Genomic DNA, 23,338 nt, shown 5'->3' with positions numbered 1-23,338 from the left:
TAAATACCTCTATTGGTGATGAATTTGTCTAGGTCAGTTGCTTCCTCATAGATTACTTTTGGTGTAACTGTGCCTAAAGAGAGAACATAAAATAACTTCCACAGGCGTACACATGGCCTATCATGATCACACTAAGTCAAAGTATAGTTGATCAAGCAAATATGGTGACCACAACTGCCCAGAGTGGTGACTACAAAACTCTCCCCACTCCCCAAAAACCATCAGATAGGAGTCCCCGTCCTCTTAATGTCTAATTATAACTGAGGAGGAAAATCCACAACAAACAAACAAAAACCAGGGTCACTGACATAAAAACAAATATGCAGTTCACTGCTGGTGGCAATACAAAATGGTGCAGACACTGTAGAAAACAATTGGCCGGGTACGGTGGCTCACGCCTGTAATCCCAGCACTTTGGGAGGCTGAGGCGGGTAGATTGCCTGAGGTCAGGAGTTCGAGACCAGTCTGGCCAACATGGTGAAACCTCATCACTATTAAAAATACAAAAAAATTAGCCAGGTGTGGTGGCACACACCTGTAATCTCAGCTACTTGGGAGGCTAAGGCAGGGGAATCGCTTGAACCAGGGAGGTAGAGGTTGCAGTGAGCCGAGATCATGCCACTGCACTCCAGCCTGGGTGACAGAGCGAGACACTGTCTCAAAAAACAAAAATAAAAACAAAAAACACAATTTGGTGGATCCTCAAGAAGTCATATTAGCATGACCTGTCAGTTCCACTCCTAGGTGTCTACCCAAAAGAAATAAAAAGATACATCTACTCAAAAACTTGGCCACGAGTGTTCATGGCAGCGCTATTCACAACAGTCAAGAGATGAAAACAACCCATATGTCCATCAGCTGATGAATGGACAATGGACAAATACAATGTGCTCTGTCCATGCGACAGACTACGATTCAGCCATAAAGAGGAATGAAGCGCTGCCATGCGCTACAACACAGATGAACCATGGAACACCATGCTAAGTGAAAGAAGCCAGACACAAAAGGCCACACAGTGTATGCTTCTGTTTCTGGGGAACACCCAGAATAAGCAATCCATGGAGACAGGAAGCAGACTGGTGGCTGCCAGGGGCTGAGGGAAGAGGGGTAGGGAGGATCTGGTAATGCCAGGGGGCCGAGGGAAGAGGGGTGGAGTGGCTGCCAGGGGCTGAGGGAAGAGGGGTAGGGAGTGACTGGTGGCTGCCAGGGGCTGAGGGAAGAGGGGTAGGGAGTGACTGGTGGCTGCCAGGGGCTGAGGGACGAGGGGTAGGGAGTGACTGCGAATGGGGACAGATGCCCTTCTGAGGGGATGAAATGTTCTGGAACTAGAGAGAGGTGATGGTGGCACAACAGTGTAGAAGGTACTAAGGTCAATGAATTGTACACTTTAAAATGGTTAATTTTGGCAGAACGCAGACGCTCACACCTGTAATCTCAGCACTTTGGGAGGCCGAGGCAGGCGGATCACCTGAGGTCAGGAGTTCAAGGCCAGCCTAGCCAACATGGTGAAACCCCATCTCTACTAAAAACAAAAAAATCAGCTGGGCGTGGTGGCGTGCGCCTGTAGACCCTGCTACTTGGGAAGCTGAGGCAGGAGAATCGCTTGAACTTAGGAGGCGGAGGGTGCAGTGAGCTGAGATCACGCCACTGCACTCCAACCTGCGCAATGGAGCGAGACTCCGTTTCAAAACAAACAAACAAAAAGGTTAATTTTATGTTATTTGAATTGTACTTCAATTTCAAAATAATTAATATGCAATATGCTGTCTCATGGAACTAAACTTTTTCCAAAGAAAATAATTGGCAGTTAAAATATTATTTGAAGTTGAACCAGTAGAAATGATTTATACTCTCATGAGATCGCACTTTATCTTCATGTTTGGGTCTGTGTTCTTTTCTCAAAGAAATGTAACATACCTCCTAAGGCAACATTCTTTATCTTCGCATTGATAATACCATCTCGTTCTTGGTATACTTCCAAATCAGTAACGCATTTAACATCAAAATTGTGAAGAAATGCCACGGGGGCGTTCTGCATACACTGCCCAGTCAGGGACATCTGAGGGTGAAGGGCAAAGCCGACAGATTTATGGCCTCTCTCCTAATCATACAAAATAGATTCAGCATCCCTTAAAACTGTTCTTTCTGCAGCCTGCTCCCATTGCTGGCTTGGTTTCAGCAACAGCAAGTTCACGGACTAGTTGACCCGCTTTAGCAAAACATCTAACTGATTTGCCCATCAAGGTCTGGAAGCCACTGGTTGTGGAGTCACAGTAAATATTACCTAATAAAAACAAAGAAAATCCCTTGTCCTATTCTATTTAGTTTGCAGAGACATGACTATATTTAACTTCATGTTCTCTCCCTCATCACAACCAGAGTTTAATACCATAAAAATGAATTCATCTGAATAAGAAAGAGAAACTGTTTTACCTCCCATGCTTTCTTCCCACAAATAACACTCCTCATAACGTTGAACGTAAAAAAAGATTTCAGGTTGGGAGCAGTGGCTCACACCTGTAATCCCAGCACTTTGGAAGGCTGTAGTGGGAGAATCATTTGAGCTCAGGGGTTCAAGACCAACCTGGGCAACATAGCAAGACTCTGTCTCTACAAAAAGTAAAAAATTAACTGGGCATAGTGGCATGCGCCTATAGTCCCAGCTACTTGGGAGGCTAAGGTGGGAGGACTGCTTGAGCCCAGGAGGTGGAGGCTGCAGTGAGCTGTGACTACACCACTGCACTGTAGCCTGGGCGACAAAGCAAGACCCTGTCATTCATTCACTCATGCATTCATACATACATATATAAATGATTCCATATAAAACCTTAAAATATTTTTCAAAATTCTAGAATGGTAAATAAAATGATGTATTTATCTAACCATTGTTTTCTATACTGGACCCTACTTGAGGGTAGTGAGGGGCAGGAGGGAGAGGATCAGAAAAAAACTATTGGGTACTTGGCTTAGTACCTAGGTGACAAATAATCTGTACAACAAAACCCTATGATATAAGTTTACCTATATAAACAACCTGCACATGTAGACCTGAACCGAAAATAAAAGTTTAAAAAGAATAAGAAGTAAAGAATGATAGTTACTTCTTGCCAGGCACGGAGGCTCACACTGTAATCCCAACACTTTGGCCAAGGCAGAAGAATTTCGAGGCCAGGAGTTTAAGACCAGCCTGGGCAACATAATGAAACCCCCATCTCTACAAACAAATTTTTGGCTGGGTGCGGTGGCTCAAGTCTGTAATCCCAGCACGTTGGGAGACCAAAGTGGGCAGATCACTTCAGCCCAGGAGTTAAAGAGACCAGTCTGGGCAACATGGCAAAACCCCATCTCTACAAAAAATTGGCCAGGAATGGTGGTACGTGCCTGTAGTCTCAGCTACTTGGGAGGCTGAGGTAGGATCACTTGAATGTGGGAGGTCAGGGCTGCAGGGAGTCGAGATCACATCAGCACACTCCACCCTACGTGATAGAGCAAGACTGTCTCAAACCAAAACAAATTTTTTTAATTAAAAAAAAAAAAAAAAAGACTCACACCTGCAATCCCAGCACTTTGGGAGGCCGAGGCAGGCGGATCACCTGAGGTCGGGAGTTCAAGACCAGCCTGACCAACATGGAGAAACTCCGTCTCTACTAAAAATACAAAATTAGCCAGGTGTGGTGGTGCATGCCTGTAATCCCAGCTACTTGGGAGGCTGAGGCAGGAGAATTCCTTGAACCCGGGAGGCGGAGGTTGTGGTGAGCTGAGATTGTGCCACTGCACTCCAGCCTGGGCAAAAAGAGTGAAACTCTTTCTCAAAAAAAAAACCAGAATGATAGCTACTTCCATAGAAATGTATAGAAAATCTTTTGGTTTTATTTTGTAAGTTCACTCTGAGTTTTAAGAAAGACTGTGATTAATTTAAGAATGACTATATATTTTATTAATCTGGAGAACATAAACAGTTAAGTCGCTGAAAGGTACAAAGGAGGGAAATAAGTAACTTAAAAAGAGATTTTAAAGAGAAATATAACTTAAATTAACAATAGGACAGGAAAAATAAAGGGTCTAGCAGCCAGGCACAATGGCTCACGCCTGTAATCCCAGCACTTTGGGAGACCGAGGCGCTCGGGTCACAGGGTCAAGAGATTGAGATCATCTGGGCCAACATGGTGAAACTCCATCTCCAGTAAAAATACAAAAAAATCAGCTGGGTATGGTAGCACACGCCTGCAGTCCCAGCTACTCGGGAGGCTGAAGCAGGACAATCACTTGAACCCGGGAGGCGGAGGTTGCAGTGAGCTGAGATCCGGCACTGCACTTTAGCCTGTGCGATAAGAGCGAGACTCTGTCTCAAAAAAAAAAAAAAAAAAAAAAAAAAAGAGAAGGGTCTAGCGTACTCATATTGCAATGATTACCTGCGGAATAGTAAAATATGCCTTCTTTACAGTCATAATGGGATCTCCTTGTTTGTAACCAAAGTCTGCAAAGTCTTTTGCGTCAGTATCCACATATACTTCAAAGGAAGATTCCTGTTTGGGGGAACTGAAAATCAATAAGAAAGGCTGAATAGTCTCAGTTATCTGCAAAAACACAATTCTTCCTTCATGTTGTTCTTTACTCTTGTTTTCTGAGACGGATCTCACTCTGTCACCCACACTGGAGTGCAGTGGCGCGATCTTTGTTCACTGCTACCTCCGCCTCCCAGGTTCAAGTAATTCTCATACCTCAGTCTCCCAAGTAGGCTGGGATTACAGGTGCCTACCACCATACCCGGCTAATTTTTTGTATTTTTAGTAGAGATGGGGTTTCACCATGTACCCAGGCTCGTCTTGAACTCCCAACCTCAGGTGATCTGCCTGCCTCAGCCTCCCAAAGTACTGGGATTACAGACGTGACCCACTGCACCCAGCCTCTTTACTTTTGTTTTGTTTTATTTTGTTTTGAGACAGTCTCACTCTGTCGCCCAAGCTGGAGTGCAATGGCGCGATCTCGAGTCACTGCAAGCTCCACCTCCCGGTTTCATACCATCCTCCTGCCTCAGCCTCCCTAGTAGCTGGGACTACAGGCGCCTGCCACCACGCCTGGCTAATTTTTTGTATTTTTAGTAGAGACGGGGTTTCACCATGTTAGCCAGGATGGTATTGATCTCCTGACCTCATGATCCGCCTGCCTTGGCCTCCCAAAGTGCTGGGATTACAGGTGTGAGCCACCACGCCCCACCTACTTTTTTAATTACAAAAATCATACATGTAAATTTTTAACAATCCAAAACTGTAAAATACAGAACATTAAAATCCCCCATGAGCCACCACTCCTTCGCCTCCCCTAGAAAAGCACCATGAGCTGTTTTCAATGTCAATCAATTTTTTTTCAATGAGGCCCAATTCTGTCAAATAATGCAAAATAAATTAGCTAACTGAAATCTATAATTGAACCCTTTAGGCACGGGATCTCTGGAGAGGGATTAGGAAAAACGTGACAGCATTATAGGGCCTACTAGAGTATGGCCCCACCAGAGCAGGAGAACAATGCCCCATCCCAGACGGCTGCTCAGACACTTACACGGCACCATGGTAGAAGTAACCAAGGAAGGGCGTGTTGGCAAGGGGCGACTGCACACACAGAAAGGGAAACCAGTCGGGGACACTGTGTGTCGTTGTCCCAGCAGAGCAGAGTTGATCAAAAGGAGGACTGACGTCTCCTCCAAACACGCCGGTGAAGCAGGACAGTCTGAACAGCTCTGTTAAATTTGATGAGCATTCCTGGAAGACAAACATAAAGGCAGGGGCTATGACCGCAGTGAGAATCTCCTGGCAAGTGTGACGAATGCTACCTCTTATTTAAGGCCAGCAGGACGCTACCGAGTAAGCGAGAACATCTATAATCTCTGTCTCATCAAAAAGTGCCTTGTGCCCACAAAAAGTAAAATAGTTCTAGAATTTCTTTTGTCAATTCCCCAAATAAGCCTCCAAGTCAGAAACTTCAAGCATTCAAGGGAACCACAGTTTTACTAGGACATGAGATATTCCCAGTAAAGAAAAAGAAGAAAAGATAGTACAGAATAGATCCCAAATGAAGACAAAGACATAGTAAACCTCCTTTCTTAACTGTCATCACCATTCAAACCCTTAGCCCAGAAAAGTCTCCGGATATTTACAGTGAGGGGAAACGTTCCATATTCCACAAGGATCCTCCAGGCCCTCACTAGATTATAACATGACCCAATTCATGTCATCAAGAAATTACTTGGGACTGAGTGCAGTGGCTCACGCCTGTAATGCCAACACTTTGGGAAGCCAAGGCAAGTGGATCACTTGAGGTCAGGAGTTTGAGACCAGCCTGGCCAACATGGTGAAGCCCCATCTCTACTAAAAATATAAAAATTAGCTGGGCATGGTGGCAGGCACCTATAATTCCAGCTACTGGGGAGGCTGAGGCAGGAGAATCACTTGAACCCGGGAGGTGGAAGTTGCAGTGAGCCGAGATCATACACTGCACTCCATCCTGGGAAACACAGTGAGATTCTGTCTCAAAACAAAGAAAGAAAGAAAGAAGGAAATTACTTGGACTGCATGCAGTGCGTCACGCCTGAAATCCTAACATTGTGGGAGGTTGAGGTGGAATGAATGAGCCCAGAAGTTCAAGACCAGCCTAGGCAACGTAGAGAGACTCAGCCCCAACAAAATTTAAAAAAAAAAAAAATTAGCCGGGCATGGTGGTGCACACCTGTGATCCCAGCTGCTCAGGAGGCTGAGGAAAGGACTGCGTGAGTCCAGGAGGCTGAGGCTGCAGTGAGCCATGATTGGGCCACTGAAGTCCAGCCTGGGCAACAGAACAAGACCCTGTCCCTTAAAAAAAAAAAAACAAAAAACAAACAAACAAACAAAAAAACACCAGGTGCAGTGGCTCACACCTGTAATCCCAGCATTTTGGGAGGCTGAGGCAGATGGATCACCTGAGGTCAGGAGTTCAAAACCAGCCTGACCACCATGGTGAAAGCCCATCTGTACTAAAAATAAAAAAACTAGCCGGGCGTGGTGGCAGGCGCCTGTAGTCCCAGCTACTAGGGAGCTAAAAATAAAAAAATTAGCCAGGCGTGGTGGCAGGTGCCTGTAGTCCCAGCTACTCGGGAGGCTGAGGCGGGAGAATGGCGTGAACCTGGAAGGCGGAGCTTGCAGTGAGCCGAGATCCCACCACTGCACTCCAGCCTGGGTGACAGTGCGAGACTCCGTCTCAAAAAAAAAAAAAAAGAAAGAAAAAATCAGGTAAATGGAGAATGTTTTAAGACCCATCAATTCAGTTATACAACCTATGGGGGCATTACAGCCAGAATTGCCTTCTCCTCAATAACTCCAAAAAATTGGCCTTTAATAGTCATAGATTTAAAAGACTGTTTCTGGCCGGGCGCGGTGGCTCAAGCCTGTAATCCCAGCACTTTGGGAGGCCGAGATGGGCGGATCACGAGGTCAGGAGATCGAGACCATCCTGGCTAACACAGTGAAACCTCGTCTCTACTAAAAATACAAAAACTTAGCCGGGCGAGGTCGCAGGCGCCTGTAGTCCCAGCTACTCGGGAGGCTGAGGCAGGAGAATGGCTGGAATCTGGAGGCTGAGCTTGCAGTGAGTTGAGACCGCCACTGCACTCCAGCCTGGTGACAGAGCGAGACTCCGCCTCAAAAAAAAAAAAATAAAATAAAAAATAAAATAAAAATAAAAGAGACTGTTTCTTTACTTATCCTTTTAGCTGAGCAGGACCTCTAAACGGTTTACATTTACAGTTCCTGCAGTAAACAATCTGCAGCCTGTTAAGCATTTTCTCATTGTTTTACAGATGGGTTCAGTAATGGTAAAGCTTCTTTATTCTGGATCAAAAGGTAAGGTTTTCCAGACACCCCATACTTCTCAGCTCAAAAGCAGAGCTTGTAGCTGTAATTGGGAGGTATTGACTGCTTTTGATATTTACAATGATTTCTGATTCTTCTTATGCTTGGTTCATTCCACACAGTTAATTGAAAATGTCGCCATTTATTTCATACAGATGAACAACTGATGACTTTATTTACCCAATGCAAAACAGCAGTTACAAGTAGAATGTACCTTAATACTCACATTAGGCCTATACACCTCTCTTCCAGGACCTTTGACTGAAGGGAATCAAATGGCTGATCACTTCAGTTGCTAATGCAATATCTAATGCTAGACACTTTCACAATTTAACCCATGTTAACGCTTCTGGTCTCAAACGCAGATACAGCATTACCTGGAAAGAAGCTAAAGCTATTATCCAGTGATGCCCAACTTACAAATGGTACATTCCTCATCTTTTACAGGCGTTAACTCGAGGATTGGAACCTAACTCTCTTTGGCAAATGGATGTCACCCATGTTCCTCGCCTGGGAGACTAGCTTACGCATATGCATATGTGGACACCTTTTCTCTTACTCTGTCTGGCCACATGCCAATCAGGAGAGTCTTCTGCCTGTGTTAAATGTCACCTTTGCAGTGTTTATAGTGATGGGCATTCCAGCTTCTATTAAAACAGATAATGCCCCAGACTATACTAGCCAAGAAGCTCCAGCTACATTTTTCCTATGGAATATTAAACACATTGCTGGTATCCTATACAATTCTCAAGGACAACCCATAGTGGAATGAATGAATCTTTCTCAAAAAGCAGTTGCAAAAGCAGAAAGGTGTAAATAGAGAATATGGAACCTATGATGCAACTGAATCTATCATTATTAACTTTAAATTTTTGAGCCTGCCCAAATGTCAGATGTTATCAGTAGCTGAACAGCATCTGTACAAACTAGCTGCAAAGACAGAAGTAGAACAAACTGATTTGGTGGAGAGATCCGATAACAAAAGTTGGGAAATAGGTAAAATAATAACTTGGGGTAGAAGTTATGCTTGTGTTTCTCCAGGCCAAAATCAACAGCCAATTTGGATACCATCAAGACACCTGAAATCTTATCATAAGTCAGATTCGAAGATCCCAAGGACCCCAGTTGCAGCCATGTGGAGACTGACGCTGAGGAGGACCCCAACTGTCACAAGCAACACCACACAGCCACCCATATCTGGGGACAGAACCAGAAGCTGTCAGCAGATGCATGAAGAAAACCTGAGGAAAGCGGGACAGCCAGTCACAATGAGTCATTTAATGGTAGCTATGACAGCTTATGATCACCACTGCTGTGAGGATTCCTTCCAACAAGGGCTGCCACAGAACAATTATAATTATTGGGCATATTTATCAATCTTAGCTGGCAGTAATGCTTGGATGTAATCACTCTATGACACAGTTACACATGCTTTCTGGTCTCAGTATTTACCATAATAAATCTGTTCTATATAATTGGAGGCATACCGCCTCAAAACCCATTTGTATACAAAATTGAACCTGGCCAGAAATAATGAACGCATTTGTTTAGGAAGATTGCATTGCAGAACAGGCAGAGGTGTTAAAAATGCATTCCTATGGAATCATTATTAATTGATCCCCTAAGGAGATGTTTAGCTTAAATTACACCTCTCGGCTCCGTATGCCACGGCCACACTATGTTCAGCTGATCTGAATGAAACAGTCAGATGGTAGATATAATAAGAAGTACGGTGAGAGTTCCTATTATCTGAAAAAAACCATGGCAGTATAGTGGCACCTCAATCTCAAAATGATGGCGGCCCACTGTAGGAACTAAATATTAAGGATCTGTGGAAACTATTAATAGCTCTTTTTTTGGAGGCGAGTTTCACTCTTGTTGCCCAGGCTGGAGTACACAATGGCACGATCTCGGCTCACCACAACCTCCGCCTCCCAGGCTCAAGCAATTCTCCTGCCTCCTGCCTCCCTAGTAGCTGGGATTACAGGCATGCCCACCACCCCAGCCAATTTTGTGGTATTTTAGTAGAGACGCAGGTTTCTCCATGTTGGTCAGGCTGGTTCTCAACTCCTGACCTCAGGTGATCCACCCGCTTCCGCCTCCCAGTGCTGGGATTACAGGCGTGAGCCACTGCGCCCGGCCAATAGCTCTTAATAAGATCAAAATTTGGGAAAGAATAAAAAAGCATCTAGAAGGACACTCTACAAACTTGTTTTTGGATATAGCAAAATTAAAAGAACAAATATTTGAAGCATCCCAGGCACACCTGACCTTAATGCCAAGAACTGGAGTGCTTAAAGGAGCTGCAAACAGATTAGCAGCTAGCAACCCATTAAAATGGATAAAAACACTTGGAAGTTCTGTAATTTCAATGATGATTGTGCTTTTAATCTGTGTTGTTTGTCTTTGTAGAGTCTGCAGATGTGGATCCTGACTCCTCCAAGAAGTAGCTCACCGAGACAAAGCTGCCTTTGCTTTTATCACTTTGCAAATCAAAGAAGGGGAACATGTTGGGAACAAGCCCCCCAAAATCTGGCTATAAACCGGAACCCCAAACTGACCATAAACAAAATCTCTGCAGCACTGTGACACGTTCATGATGGCCATAATACCCACGCTGGAAGGCTGTGGGTTTACGGGAATAAGGGCAAGGAACACCTAGCCCGCCCAGGGCGGAAAACCGCTTAAAAGCATTCTTAAGCCGCAAACAATAGCATGAGTGATCTGTGCCTTAAGGACATGCTCCTGCTGCAGTTAACTAGCCCAACATATTCTTTTAATTCGGCCCATCCCTTCGTTTCCCATAAAGGATACTTTTAGTTAGTTTAATATCTATAGAAACAATGCCAATGACTGGCTTGCTGTTAATAAATATGTGGGTAAAACTCTGTTCAAGGCTCTCAGCTCTGAAGACTGTGAGATCTCTGATTTCCCACTCCACACCTCTGCTATTCTTGTGTGTCTTTAATTCCTCTAGCGCCACTGGGTTAGGGTCTCCCTGACCGAGCTGGTCTCGGCAAACTAGGATCCAGAATATATAGTGAACCCTCTTACAATTCAACAAAAAGACAGCCCAATTTAAAACATGGGTGAAGAGTATAAACAGACATTTCTCCAAAGAAAATATACAAATATCCCATAAGCACATGAAAAGATCTTCTACATCATTTGCCACTAGAGAAATACAAATCGTCACAATGAGGGCGGGGCATGGTGGCTCATGCCTGTAATCCCAGCATTTTGGGAGGTTGAGGTCAGAGGATTGCTTGAGCCCAGGAATTCTAGACCAGCCTAGGCAACACAGCAAGACCCCACCTTCACAAAAAAAACCACACAAATTAGCTGAGTGTGGTGGTATGCACCTGTGGTTCCAGCTACTTGGGAAGCTGAGGTGAGAGAATCACTTGAGCCTGCGAGGTTGAGGCTGCAGTAAGCTGTGATTGCACCACTGCATTCTATCTTGGGCAACAGGGCAAGCCCCTGTCTAAAAAAAAACATTTAAAAAAAAGAAAATCATGAAGAAATATCAGTTCACACTTACTTGCATGGCTATAACCAAAAAGACAAATAATAACAAGTGTTGGTGAGGATACAGAGAAACTGTAACCCACATATATTGCTGATGAGAATTTAAAATGGTGCAACTGCTTCAGAAACTAGTTCCTCACAAGGTTAAACGTACAATAACAATGCAACCCAGCAACTCCACTATATATATCCCCAAGAGAAATGGAAACATGTTCACACAAAAACCTGTCCACAAATGTTCATAGCAGCACTATTCATAAAGGCCAAAAACCAGAAACAACCCAAATGTCCATTAGCCAATAAATAGATAAGAAATACGTGATATAGCCATACAACGGAATAGGATTCAACCACCAAAAATGAATGAAGTGGTGACAGCTGCTATAAGGCAAAAGAACCTTAAAAGCATCATGCTAAGTGCAAGAAGAAAGTCACTGAAGACCACATATTGCATGATTCCATATATGTGCAATGTCCAAAATGGACAAATTCATGGAGACAGAGGCAGATTCACAGTGGCCTGGATGAAGGATGGAGATAGGAATGGCTACAGGGACACACGATTTCTTTCTGGGGTGGTAGAAATGTTCTCAAGTTAGATTGTGGTGATGGTTGTACAACTGTGTAAATTTACTAAAAATCACTGAAAAACCGTGTTCTTTTTTCTTTTCTTTTCTTTTTTTTTTTTTTTTTTTTTTTTTTTTGAGACAGAGTCTTGCTCTGTCGTCTAGGCTGAAATGCAGTGGTGTGATCACAGCTCATTCCAGCCTTGACCTCCTGGACTCAAGCAATCCTCTCAGCTCAGCCTCCCGAGCTGGCACTACAGGCCTGCACTACCATGCCCAGCTAATTTTTGTAGAGATGGGGTTTTGCCATGTTGCCCAGGCTGGTATCCAACTCCTGAACTCAAGCGATCCACCCACGTCGGCCTCCCAAAGTGCTGGGATTACAGGCGTGAGCCACTTCACCAGGCCTGTTCTTTCTGTTTTTATATTTTCTTAAAGGCTTCTAAATAAATAATATTAAAACCATCCCCTCAGTATGATCTTCATAATCATGATTTTATCCAAAGAGATATTCTTTTCTTCTTCCAAAAACTAGACTGACAATGCCAGATAAGAAAATACTCAATTTAGGCCTGGTGCAGTGGCTCACTCCTGTAATCCCAGCACTTTGGGAGGCCGAGGCGGGCAGATCACCTGAGGTCAGGAGTTCAAGACCTGCCTGGCCAACATTTAGTAGAGACAGTGGAAACTCTGTCTCTGCTAAAAATATAAAAATTAGCCAGGTGTGCTGGCACACACCTGTAGTTCCAGCTAATCGGGAGGCTGAGGCACAAGAATCACTTGAATCCAGGAGGTGGAGGTTGCAGTGACCTGAGATCATGTCACTGCACTCCAGCGTGGGCAACAGAGCAAGACTCTGTCTCAAAAAAAAAAGAAAGAAAAAACCCAAAATACTCAGTTTATATGTTGTACCCACTCTAAGGCTAAAAGAAAAAAAATAAAGCTGGGCGCGGTGGCTCATGCCGATAATTCCAGCACTTTGGGAGGCCATCTCAAAAAAAAAAAAATTTTACTCAAAAGTTGTGTGATTTTTTTTTTTTGAAATGGGGTTTCGCTCTTGTTGCCCAGGCTAGAGTGCAATGGCACAATCTTGGCTCACTGCAACCTCCGCCTCCCTGGTTCAAGCAATCTCCTGCCTCAACCTCCTGAGTAGCTGGGATTACAGGCGCATGCCACTACGCCTGGCTAATTTTGTATTTTTAGTAGAGATGGGGTTTCTCCATGTTGGTCAGGCTGGTCCCAAACTCCCAACCTCAGGTTATCCGCCTACCTCGGCCTCCCAAAGTGCTAGGATTACAGGCATGAGCCACTGCGCCTGCCAAAACTTTGAAATTTAAAAAAATACTCAATTTGAAAACAATTTGCAATAGAAAATATAAATTCAGTTTTGGTTTTGGGAGGCCAAGGTAGGAGGACTATTTGATCCCAGGAATTTGAGACCAGCCTGAGCAACATGGCAAAATCCCACCTCTACAAAAGATACAAAACAATTAGCTAGGTGTGATGGTGAATGCCTGTGGTCCCAGCTACTCAGGAGGCTGAGGTAAGAAAATCACTTGAGCCCAGGAGGTCGAGGCTGCAGTGAGCCATAACTGCACCACCATACTCCAGCCTGGGCAACAGAGCAAGATCCTATCTTGAAAAATAAAAAATAAAGCTGTTGGTGGAACTGCTGGTGTTCTCACAGGAAGCATAACCTTTATGCCCAATAACCAAAGAACGTACCTGGTCACAGCAGCAGCGAACATCACAGGCCCCAGCTGTTAAATTACAAGGACAAGGGCCAAGGGGCTGATACACCTGGTTAGGAATGACAGTCACGTTCTCTGAAAAGTACACACAACAGAAAAATTCAGCTAAGAAACATTCCAACAAAGCATGGTCACATTTTTAACATTCAAAAGAAAGCTGAATTATCTTGTTTTGTAAATCATCATTACCAAATATTCGACATTAAGGAATCCATGAAATATATGACGCCTACATCCACCACTCCAACAAAAACCCAAATATAAGAAAACACACCAGTTACAATGAACCAAAGAAGTCATAGTTGATCTGGAAGATAATCAATTGACTAAGAGTCACAAGTTAGTATATACATAATGTACTGATTTTAGGCTGGGCAGGGTGGCTCACACCTGTAAACCCAGGACTTTGGGAGGCCAAGGTGGACAGATCACCTGAGGTCAGGAGTTCATGACCAGCCTGGCCAACATAGTGAAACCCTGTCTCTAATAAAAATACAAAAAGTAGCCCAGACTACAAAAAAGAAACAGATAAAATTAACTTAATAATATATTTCACTGAACCCAACACATCCAACATAATATCATTGCAACAGGCAATCAGTGTAAAAATTATGAATGAGCTATTCCACATTCTTTGTTTCACAGTAAGTCCTCAAAAACTGGTGGCTATTTAACAGTTACAGCACATCTCAATTAAGACCCATCCCCTTTCAACTGTTCAGTGTCCAGACGTGGCTCGTGGCTGTGGTACCCAATAGTGCAGGTGGGACTAATGTGGTCTGACCAGGAGAGTATGGAGTGCTGGGTTATGCAGGGATGATACAGTGAGACACAGTAGCTTCCCTGAGGGACTCGCATTCTCAGAGGGAGGAGACAGATAAAGAGATCATGTGACCATAAAGGGGTAAACACCGAAATAGCTCTGTCATGGGAACCCAGGGAGGGCAGGTGGCTTAGGCTGGGTGTCAGGAAGACTTGCAGAGAGAATGCGCTGAGCCTGAAACACACATAAGAGTTTGTACAGGCAGCCGGGCACAGTGGCTCACGCCTGTAATCCCAGCACTTCGGGAGGCCGAGGCGGGTGGATCACCTGAGGTCAGGAGTTTTAGACCAGCCTGACCAACATGGAGAAACCCCGTCTCTACTAAAAGAAAAAAAAAAGAGTTTGTACAGGTAAGAGGGGCTACTGGAGAACTGTAGGTGGAAGACAGAGGGGGCGGATGAATAGGGGAACACTGTGGTGCAAGGGAGAAGGTGGCAGGTGTGAATGGGACAAGGCCAGAGAAAGCAGCTCAGGAAAGGACGCAGGAATTCAAGAGAGGGGTGATGCACTTGGGGATAATATACCTGGAGACAAGGGAAAACACGTAAGAAATGCTAAAGAAGTAAACATCAGCAGGGCCCATTGTTTATAACTCTTCACTATATTACAGGTTTCCGTACTTATTTTCCTCTTTGAAGAAGAAATGTTACACGACACTTCAGCCTCCTAACTCAGAATTCAGTGGCAGTAATGCTTTGGGTTTCTCATGGATCATTTATCAGATAAAAGTTTCATTCTGCTGAATTTTACTTTTACACGTTAGAAAACCATGCAGCAACTATTTGTTTAAACCCCACAAAACAGTTAACTTTAACAACACAATGGGTGAAGTATCTAAAGAACAGCTAACCATCTGTTCCATGCTGTAACATAGCAGAAAGTCAATGATACATCAATGGTATCCGGAACAAGAAGGTCCACATCGCAGACCACGTTACAGCGGTAAGGGTCTGACCCTCAGTGTTATCAAACCCATGTGACACAAGCAAGGCACTCTATTAATTAATTGGTTTTTTTTTTTGAGACAGGGTCTCACTCTGTTGCCCAGGCTGAAGTGTGCAGTGGCACAATCAGCTCACTGCAGCCTCAACCTCCCAGCGCTCAAGTGATCCTCCCACCTCAGCCTCCCAAGTATCTGGGACCACAGGTGTGCACCATCATGCTCAGCTAATGTTCATATTTTCTGTAAAGACGGGGTCTCACTATGCTGTCCATGCTGGTCTCAAACTCCTGGGCTTGAGTGATCCTCCCACCTTGGCCTCCCAAAGTGCTGGAATTACAGGCATGGTGCATGAGCCACCACCCCCAGCCACGAGGCACTTTAGAATAGGGTTTTACTATGTGTTACACAAATAGATGTTTGTGTGTTGATTTATGTTTTCTACATTGTTCACTGGCTTCGTTGTTACTTGATATGACACATGCCTCCTGTCTGTGCTTCCATTCTTTTTCTAGTTTTAATCGCTGGCTGGCTGGGTAAAAAATTTTTCATGCGTTCATGGGGTCAGAGGAGACAATTCAATCACTCATACACAAAGATGTTCAATTTTCTAGGTTTGGTGTTCTAAAATATTACCTAAATATACTTAAGTATATTTTCCTTTTTTTTTTTTTTTTTTTTTTTGAGACAGGGTCTTGCTCTGTCAACCAGGCTGGAGTACATGGAGCAATCTTGGCTCACTGCAACCTCCACCTCCTGGGCTCAAGCAATCCCCCGACCTCAACCTCCCTTGTAGCTAGGGCTACAGGTACCCACTGCCACACACAGCTGATTGTCGTATTTGTTTGTAGAGACGGGGTTTCGCCACATTGCCCAGGCTGGTCTTGAACACCTAGGCTCAAGTGGTCTGCACGCCTTGGCCTCTAAAAGTGTTGGGATGACAGGCATGAGCCACCACCCAGCCTCAAGCATATTTCTCAAAGGAAAAAAGTCAGTGCTTTGAACAGTGCAGCTATCATGAACCCCTCCTGTTGTTTTGGGGCTTGTTTTTTTGGTTGTTTTTTTTTTTTTGTCATTGAATATTTCTTTTTGGCTTTGTTTTGAATTTTAAGCCATAGAAAAATTTAAAACTTTTAAGTAGGTAACACATTTGCAAGGTTCCAAAAAATCAAAAGCATATTTAAAAAGTCCTCACTGTCAGCCCTTTCCCATTCCCACATCACCCTCCAACTTGGTAGAACATGATTAGCTTCTCCAACATCCTTCCAGAATTTCTTTATGCAAATGTTTTCATTTCTGCCTCCTTTATGCAAAAGATAGCACGCTGCAGGCAGCCATCTGCAGTTGCTTTTTTCACTTCATTCATCTTGGAGGCCTTTCCATGCAAGTACACTGAGGGCACAGTAGTCTGCTGAAGGGAGCTGTCAAAACTCGTCTTATCATCCTAAACTTCCGGAAGCACAAGGAGGACCAGAGTTAGGGATGTAATAAGAGAAGTGGCAGTAAAGGAGTCTCCAGTGAACAGACTTTTGCTACTCAAGTTCTGGAACGCTTCTCCCTCCATGCCACGTGGCCATAAAGGCAAGAGATGTCAGAGTTTGCCACAGGGGACAGGGGACATGGCGGTAGCACTCATGACAGCAGAGCCCTCTGGGCACATCTAGTTGAAAGTTCTTGGGCCGGGCGCGCTGGCTCAAGCCTGTAATCCCAGCACTTTGGGAGGCCGAGACGGGCGGATCACTTAGGTCAGGAGATCGAGACCATCCTGGCTAACGCGGTGAAACCCCGCCTCTACTAAAAATACAAAAAGTCCTTAGCCGGCGCTGTGGTCGGGCTTCTGTAGTCCCAGCTACACGGGAGGCCGGAGGCAGGAGAATGGCGAACCCGGGAGGGGCGGAGCTGCAGTGAGCTGAGATCCCGCCACTGCACTCCAGCCTGGGCGACAGAGCGGTGACCCGGCCTCAAAAAAAAAAAAAAAAAAAAAAAAAAAGAAAGTTCTTTGGTTTAAGAACACTAACATCAGCCGGGCGCTGTGGCTCAAGCCTGTAATCCCAGCACTTTGGGGAGGCCGGTGACCGGGTGGATCACGAGGTCAGGAGATCGACCATCCTGGCTAACACGGTGAAACCCCGCCCTACTAAAAATACAAAAAACTAGCCATGCAGGTGTGGCGGGCGTTTCTGTGGTCCCAGCTACTGGGGAGGCTGAGGCAGGAGAATGGCGTGAACCCGGAGGCGGAGCTTGCAGTGAGCTGGAGATCCGCCACTGCACTCCAGCCTGGGTTTACAGAGCTGCAGACCCGGCCTCAAAAAAAAAAAAAAAAAAAAAAAAAAAAAAAAAAAAAAAAAAAGAACACTAACATCATGTGAGACGGAGATTAACACAAAACCATTTTCTCATGTCCAAAGATTCATGTACATGGGCATAATGATCTTTGCTGTAGCATCAAAAGCTGGGAACAGGCCAGGACCAGGTGCAGTGGCTCCTGCCTGTAATCCCAGCACTTCAGGAGGCCGTGGCGGGATGATCACCTGGGCCCAGGAGTTCAAAACCAGCCTGGCTAACATAGTGAGACCCTGTCTCTACAAAAAATGTAAAAACTAGCCAGGTGTGGTGGTGCACGCCGGTAGCCCCAGCTACTATGGAGGCTGTGGCAGGAGGATCGCCTGAACCAGTAAGGTTGAGGCTGCAGTGAGCCAGGATCGTGCCCTTCCACTCTAGCTCCAGTCTGGGTGACAGAGTGAGACCCTGTCTCTAAAAAAAATGAAAATAAAAAAAAAACTTAAAAAAAAAAAAAGCTGAAAATGATGTAAACTTCATCAACCTCAAACTCCTATGCTCAAGCGATCCTCCCACCTCAGCCTCCCTAGTAGCTAGGACTACAGGCGGACACCACCATACCCAGCTAATTTTTTAATTTTTTTTATAGAGACAGTATCTGCTATGTTGCCCAGGTTGGTCTTGAACTCCTGGGCTCAAGAAATTCCCCCGCCTTGGCCTCCCAAAGCACTGGGATAACAGGCTGGGAGCCACTGTGTCTGGCCACCCTTCCTTTCTTCTTCTTAAGATGCAGTCATGAGAATCAATGCATGTGCCAGCACGGTGGCTCATGCCTGTAATCCCAGCACTTTGGGAGGCCAAGGTGGGCAGATCACAAGATCAGGAGATCGAGACCATCCCAGCCAACATTCTGAAACCCCATCTCTACTAAAAGTACAAAAATTAGCTGGGCATGGTGGCGCACACCTGTAGTCCCAGCTACTCGGGAGGCTGAGGCAGGAGAATCACTTGAGCCCAGGAGGTGGAGGTTGCAGTGATCCGAGATCACAACACTGCACTCCAGCCTGGCGACAGAGTGAGACTCCATCTCCAAAAAAAAACAAACAAACAAACAAAAAAAGAATCAAGGTACATAAACAAATTTCACCTTTTCCCAAAAAGGATTCAAGGTGGTTTACAAAGAAGCAAATAGTAGAGCAGTAGAGCAAGATCAAATAAATGTTACATAAAATAGTACAAAATGAAAATTTTTAAAAGAAAACTAAAGAAAAATAAGTTTAGGAAGGCAAGACAGACTCAAGTGAAGTATACTTTACAAATTGCATGGCACATACTTATAATCAAACAGGTAAGCTTGATACAAATTTTTCTTTTTTTTTTTTTTTTTTGAAACAGGGTCTCGCTGTGTTGCCCTGGCTGGAACGCAGTGGCGTGATCATAGCTCACTGTAGCATCAACCTCCCAGGCTCAAGCCATCCTCCTACCTCATCCTCCTAAGTAGCTGGGACCAACAGGAAAGTTTCCACAGTCAAAGACTTCACTTGCCTGAGGCATTATGGGTCAGAGAAGAGTTGGCATAAATTTCCACTTGAATGAGTAGATGTGCTAAACAGGGTGAATTACGAGATGCTGAAACCAGAAGGGTCTGGAGGATACAGGGGGACTCTGAGAAGGAATCTGTCTCATTGGAGGAACACCAGTCCAGACCTCTCTTCCACCTTACTGTCACTTCCAACACCTTCTGAAAGGAAAAGATTGCCGTATTTTTTAAGTGACTCAAAACAGGGTCTATAATAATACATAATGGAAAACACAATAAAAGCACACATTGGCCTCCGTTCATTTTATAAAAGGGAAATGTATACAAAGATGACACAGTTATCTTAAGTTCCACCCCATAAACCTATGGTAACATGCAAGCCCTGATTCCTACTCCTTAACATAAAAGCAAACAACTTTGGGATACTTAGAAAAAGCTAAACACAGATCTGATAAATAAACTCAGTTTACTGTATACCTTTTTAGCTTCTTTATCATCCTATCAGTGGAAGAGTAAATACACAAAAGTCAATGAAAACAATCCTCAGTTTATCCCAGAATGACTTTAGACATGTACATGCTCATTCCTGGGGTACAAGCAGAGTTTGTCTTTCTCATCCTTTTATCTCCAGAATTGATGTTGCATATACTAGGTACCCAATAAACACTTACTAAATAGAAGATGCTTAATCTCTCCAGGTTTGAGTATCCTTATACACAAGCCCAGAGTTGGGCAAGATCAGTGGTTATGAAGCTTTTTTTTTTTTTTTGAGACGGAGTCTTGCTTGTCACCCAGGCTGGAGTGCAGTGGTGTGATCTCAGCTCACTGCAACCTCTGCTTCCCAGGTTCAAGTGATTCTCCTGCCTCAGCCTCCAAAGTAGCTGGGATGACAGGCGCCCGCCATCACGCCCAGCTAATTTTTGTATTTTTAGTAGAGATCGGTTTCACCATGTTGGCTAGACTGGCCTTGAACTCCTGACCTCAGATGATTCGCCCTCCTCGGCCTCCCAAAGTGCTAGGATTACAGGCATGAGCCACCGTGCCTGGCCAGCTTTTTTTTTTTTTTTTTTTTTTTTTTTTTAAAGAGACAGGGTCTTGCTCTGTTGCCCAGGCTAGATGAAGTGCAGTGTTATGATCATAGCTCTCTGCAGTCCTGAACTCCTGGGCTCAAATAATCCTCCTGCCTCAGCTCCCCCACCCCACTCCAAGTACCTGGGACTATAGGTATGCGCCATCACACCCACCTAATTTTTTTAAAATTGTTTTGTAGAGACAGGGTCTCGCTATGTTACAGGCTGGTCTGGAACTCCTGGGCTCAAGCAATCCTCCCGTGTCAACCTCCCAAAGTGCTACGAGTACAGGCTTGAGCCACAATGCCTGGCATAAAGCTTTTTTGAATCATTGACCCATTTGATGATCTGAAGGAAACTGATGACCCTCTCATCAGAAAAATACACATACAAACAGAACTTTACACACAATTTCACAGAGTTCACAGACCCCCTAAAATGCATCCAAGGACTCCTAACCCCAGGGTAAGGAACCGTGGGCTGGCTAAGTGTCTACCAGATCCAACAGCCCACAATTTCATGATTGTTCAGAGCGTGGAGAAAGCTATGCCTTGTCAAATAAAGAGAGCAGTGCAGAAACCCTAGCTGGAGGCCTCTTCACAGGCTACAGAGAAGGTTTACTTCTGCCTTACCGCACCAGGGGTCACAGTCACACTCCAGTCTTCCGTCTCATTGCTCAGCATTCCACACGTCGGAACTGGCAATATTCCTAAAGAAGAGAAGACCAGCACGCAAAGGCAGCACGGCCCATCAGCTCGAGTCAGACTGCCTAGGATGGACTCACATTGCAGCCCAAGATTGGGCCCTTTACAAGCTGCTTGATACTGGGACAGTGACAACCTCTCTGAATTTGTTTCTTCACTGGTCAAAGGGGATGAAAAGATATTACTGCTCTTACAAGGAAAATGGGATGATGCACGATGTTAGTTCAATTAATGCTAGCCATTATTATTTCAAGCTTTCTTCGAACCTGTCCGTCTGTCCTCTCTGGCCTACAGCAGCGCCCCGATCCTTTTCTCCCCATGCGACTTTACAGAGAACAGAGGCAGGGGGCCCAAAGGATGCCACCTCGCCAGGCTCCCTGGGAGGTCTGGATCCAGTCCAACCCCCACCCTCCCCAAAATAAGGGCCAGACTTTACCCGCCTCGTCCTGCAGCACGGTCAGGGACACGGTCACGCCCTCGGTGTCTCCGACCAGGGATGCGCTGACCGCAGGGCCGGACATTCGGATAAAAGGAGGGATGAAAGCTAGGCGGGAAGGAAAGGGGATAAGGAGGGATTAGCAGTGGAAGAGTCACCGCCTAAGGTGTGTGTGGCGGCTTCCTTTGGCGGTCTCGACTCCCGAAACTCCTGGGAGAGTCCAGGTCTGGCCCTTTTAACGCCCAGTCCCCTTAGCCCCGGCCCACCGAGGTCCCTGCCGCGCCGTACACACCCAGGTCCCCCCACACCAGCCTCAGGACGCCCTGCAGAAGGAGAAGCCTCAAAAGAAGAGCGGCCGGAGACTGGAAGCCCATGCCTTAGACCTCGCGGGCCGGGCCCAGCAGAACCGCGCCCGCCTTAGAACCGGAGAAGGACTCAGACACGAAAACACCGCCCCACCGCCGCCATCTTGTCAAGCGAACGCCCGGAGCTATGGCAACCACCAATCGGTGACCGGCCAGGCGGAGCGCCGTGCTGTGATTGGACCAGTGGCAAGAGCGGGCACCCCGGCCCCGCCCACAAGGCCTCGCATTTTTGCTGCTTGACTTGTGGGGTAAGTGAGGGCGGAAAAACTACCTATCCGGTGCTCCACTTAGTACCTGGGTGACGGAACAATCTGTGCACCCAACCCCCGTGACACGCAATTTACCTATATAGCAACCTGTACATGGACCCCTGGGCCTAAAATAAAAGTTGAAAAAATCAAAATTAAAAAGTCCTGAAAAGCAGGGGTGCGTTTCCAGCTCAAAAACTGGAGTTTTCCTCTACCCTGGAATTAATCCAACCCAAGAGCGAGCCTATAGACACTGGCTTCTAAATAAAAAGGGTGGAATTTGCTCCTTAATAAACTTGATTTTTATAGGGAGTTTTAGGGGGTGAGTACAAAAAGGGGATGGGACTGCAGTGCTGTTTTTATTATTATTATCTTTACCATCATTTATTATGCATTATTTATATCTTACGTTTTTATAAAATATATATTTACAAAATATATATACTTTGTTTTATATGTATATCTCAAATATACATACTTGATACATATAAAATATACATAGGCCGGGTGCGGTGGCTCCTGCCTGGAATCCCAGCACTTTGGGAGGCCGAGGCGGGCGGATCACAAGGTCAGGAGTTTGAGACCAGCCTGACCAACATGGTGAAACCCTGTCTCTAGGAAAAATACAAAAAATTAGCCGGGCATGTCGGCATGCGCCTATAGTCCCAACTACTCAGGAGGCTGAGGCAGAAGAATCGCTTGAATCTGGGAGGCGGAGGTTGCAGTGAGCTATTTTTTCATCACTGCACTCAAGCCTGAGCCACAGAGCCAGACTCCGTCTCAAAAATATATATATAATATTTATTTATGTATCTTATAAAATAAATATGTATTTATATTTTATCTTATAAATATGTATTTATATTTTATGTAAATATAAACATATATTTTATAAATTTTATTCTTTATAATTTTATAAAATTTATATTTATATTTTTATAGTTATTATCATTTATTACCACTATTGTTTTTTATTATCATTCTCCTAGGTTTTTGAAGATTTTCTCCCACTCACAGAGCTCTCAGCACTCTGAAAGCAGATCCATTCACAGAACACACAAGAGGTTTCGTCCAACAATAGGACAGATGTGAAAGAATCAAAATTCTGTCTGGAAAAAAATTGTTTTTCTTCTTTCAGTAGCCTCAAAACATTTCAAGCATTGTCAGGGCTTGGGGGCTGAGAGTGCAGGTTCTGAGGTCAGGCTGC

The 23,338-nt window shown here is 44.9% G+C and overlaps 1 protein-coding gene across 3 annotated transcripts in view; it reads right to left on the bottom strand.

Moving 5' to 3' along the window:
• Nucleotides 1–22,098, bottom strand: part of TCTN2 (tectonic family member 2) — a 38,393-nt gene extending 16,295 nt beyond the window's left edge. The window contains exons 1-9 of one of the 3 annotated variants that reach the window (XM_009181981.3): nucleotides 21,811–22,098; nucleotides 21,519–21,626; nucleotides 21,011–21,087; nucleotides 19,314–19,509; nucleotides 13,700–13,800; nucleotides 5,560–5,759; nucleotides 4,413–4,539; nucleotides 1,918–2,059; nucleotides 8–73 (exon numbers count right to left, since the gene is read on the bottom strand). In XM_009181981.3, coding sequence (XP_009180245.1) covers nucleotides 8–73; nucleotides 1,918–2,059; nucleotides 4,413–4,539; nucleotides 5,560–5,759; nucleotides 13,700–13,800; nucleotides 19,314–19,509; nucleotides 21,011–21,087; nucleotides 21,519–21,626; nucleotides 21,811–21,892 — 1,099 coding nt within the window. In that variant the 5' untranslated portion in view covers nucleotides 21,893–22,098. The remainder of the gene's footprint in view (nucleotides 1–7; nucleotides 74–1,917; nucleotides 2,060–4,412; nucleotides 4,540–5,559; nucleotides 5,760–13,699; nucleotides 13,801–19,313; nucleotides 19,510–21,010; nucleotides 21,088–21,518; nucleotides 21,627–21,810) is intronic. The other 2 variants (XM_009181980.4, XM_003907347.5) reach the window with 2 other exon arrangements.
• Nucleotides 22,099–23,338: the final 1,240 nt, after the last annotated feature.

This window comes from Papio anubis, chromosome 9 (genome assembly GCF_008728515.1).
Source record: "Papio anubis isolate 15944 chromosome 9, Panubis1.0, whole genome shotgun sequence".
Taxonomy (NCBI): domain Eukaryota; kingdom Metazoa; phylum Chordata; class Mammalia; order Primates; family Cercopithecidae; genus Papio; species Papio anubis.
Note: the sequence above shows the minus strand (reverse complement) of the source record. Positions and strands in the feature narration are given on the sequence as shown.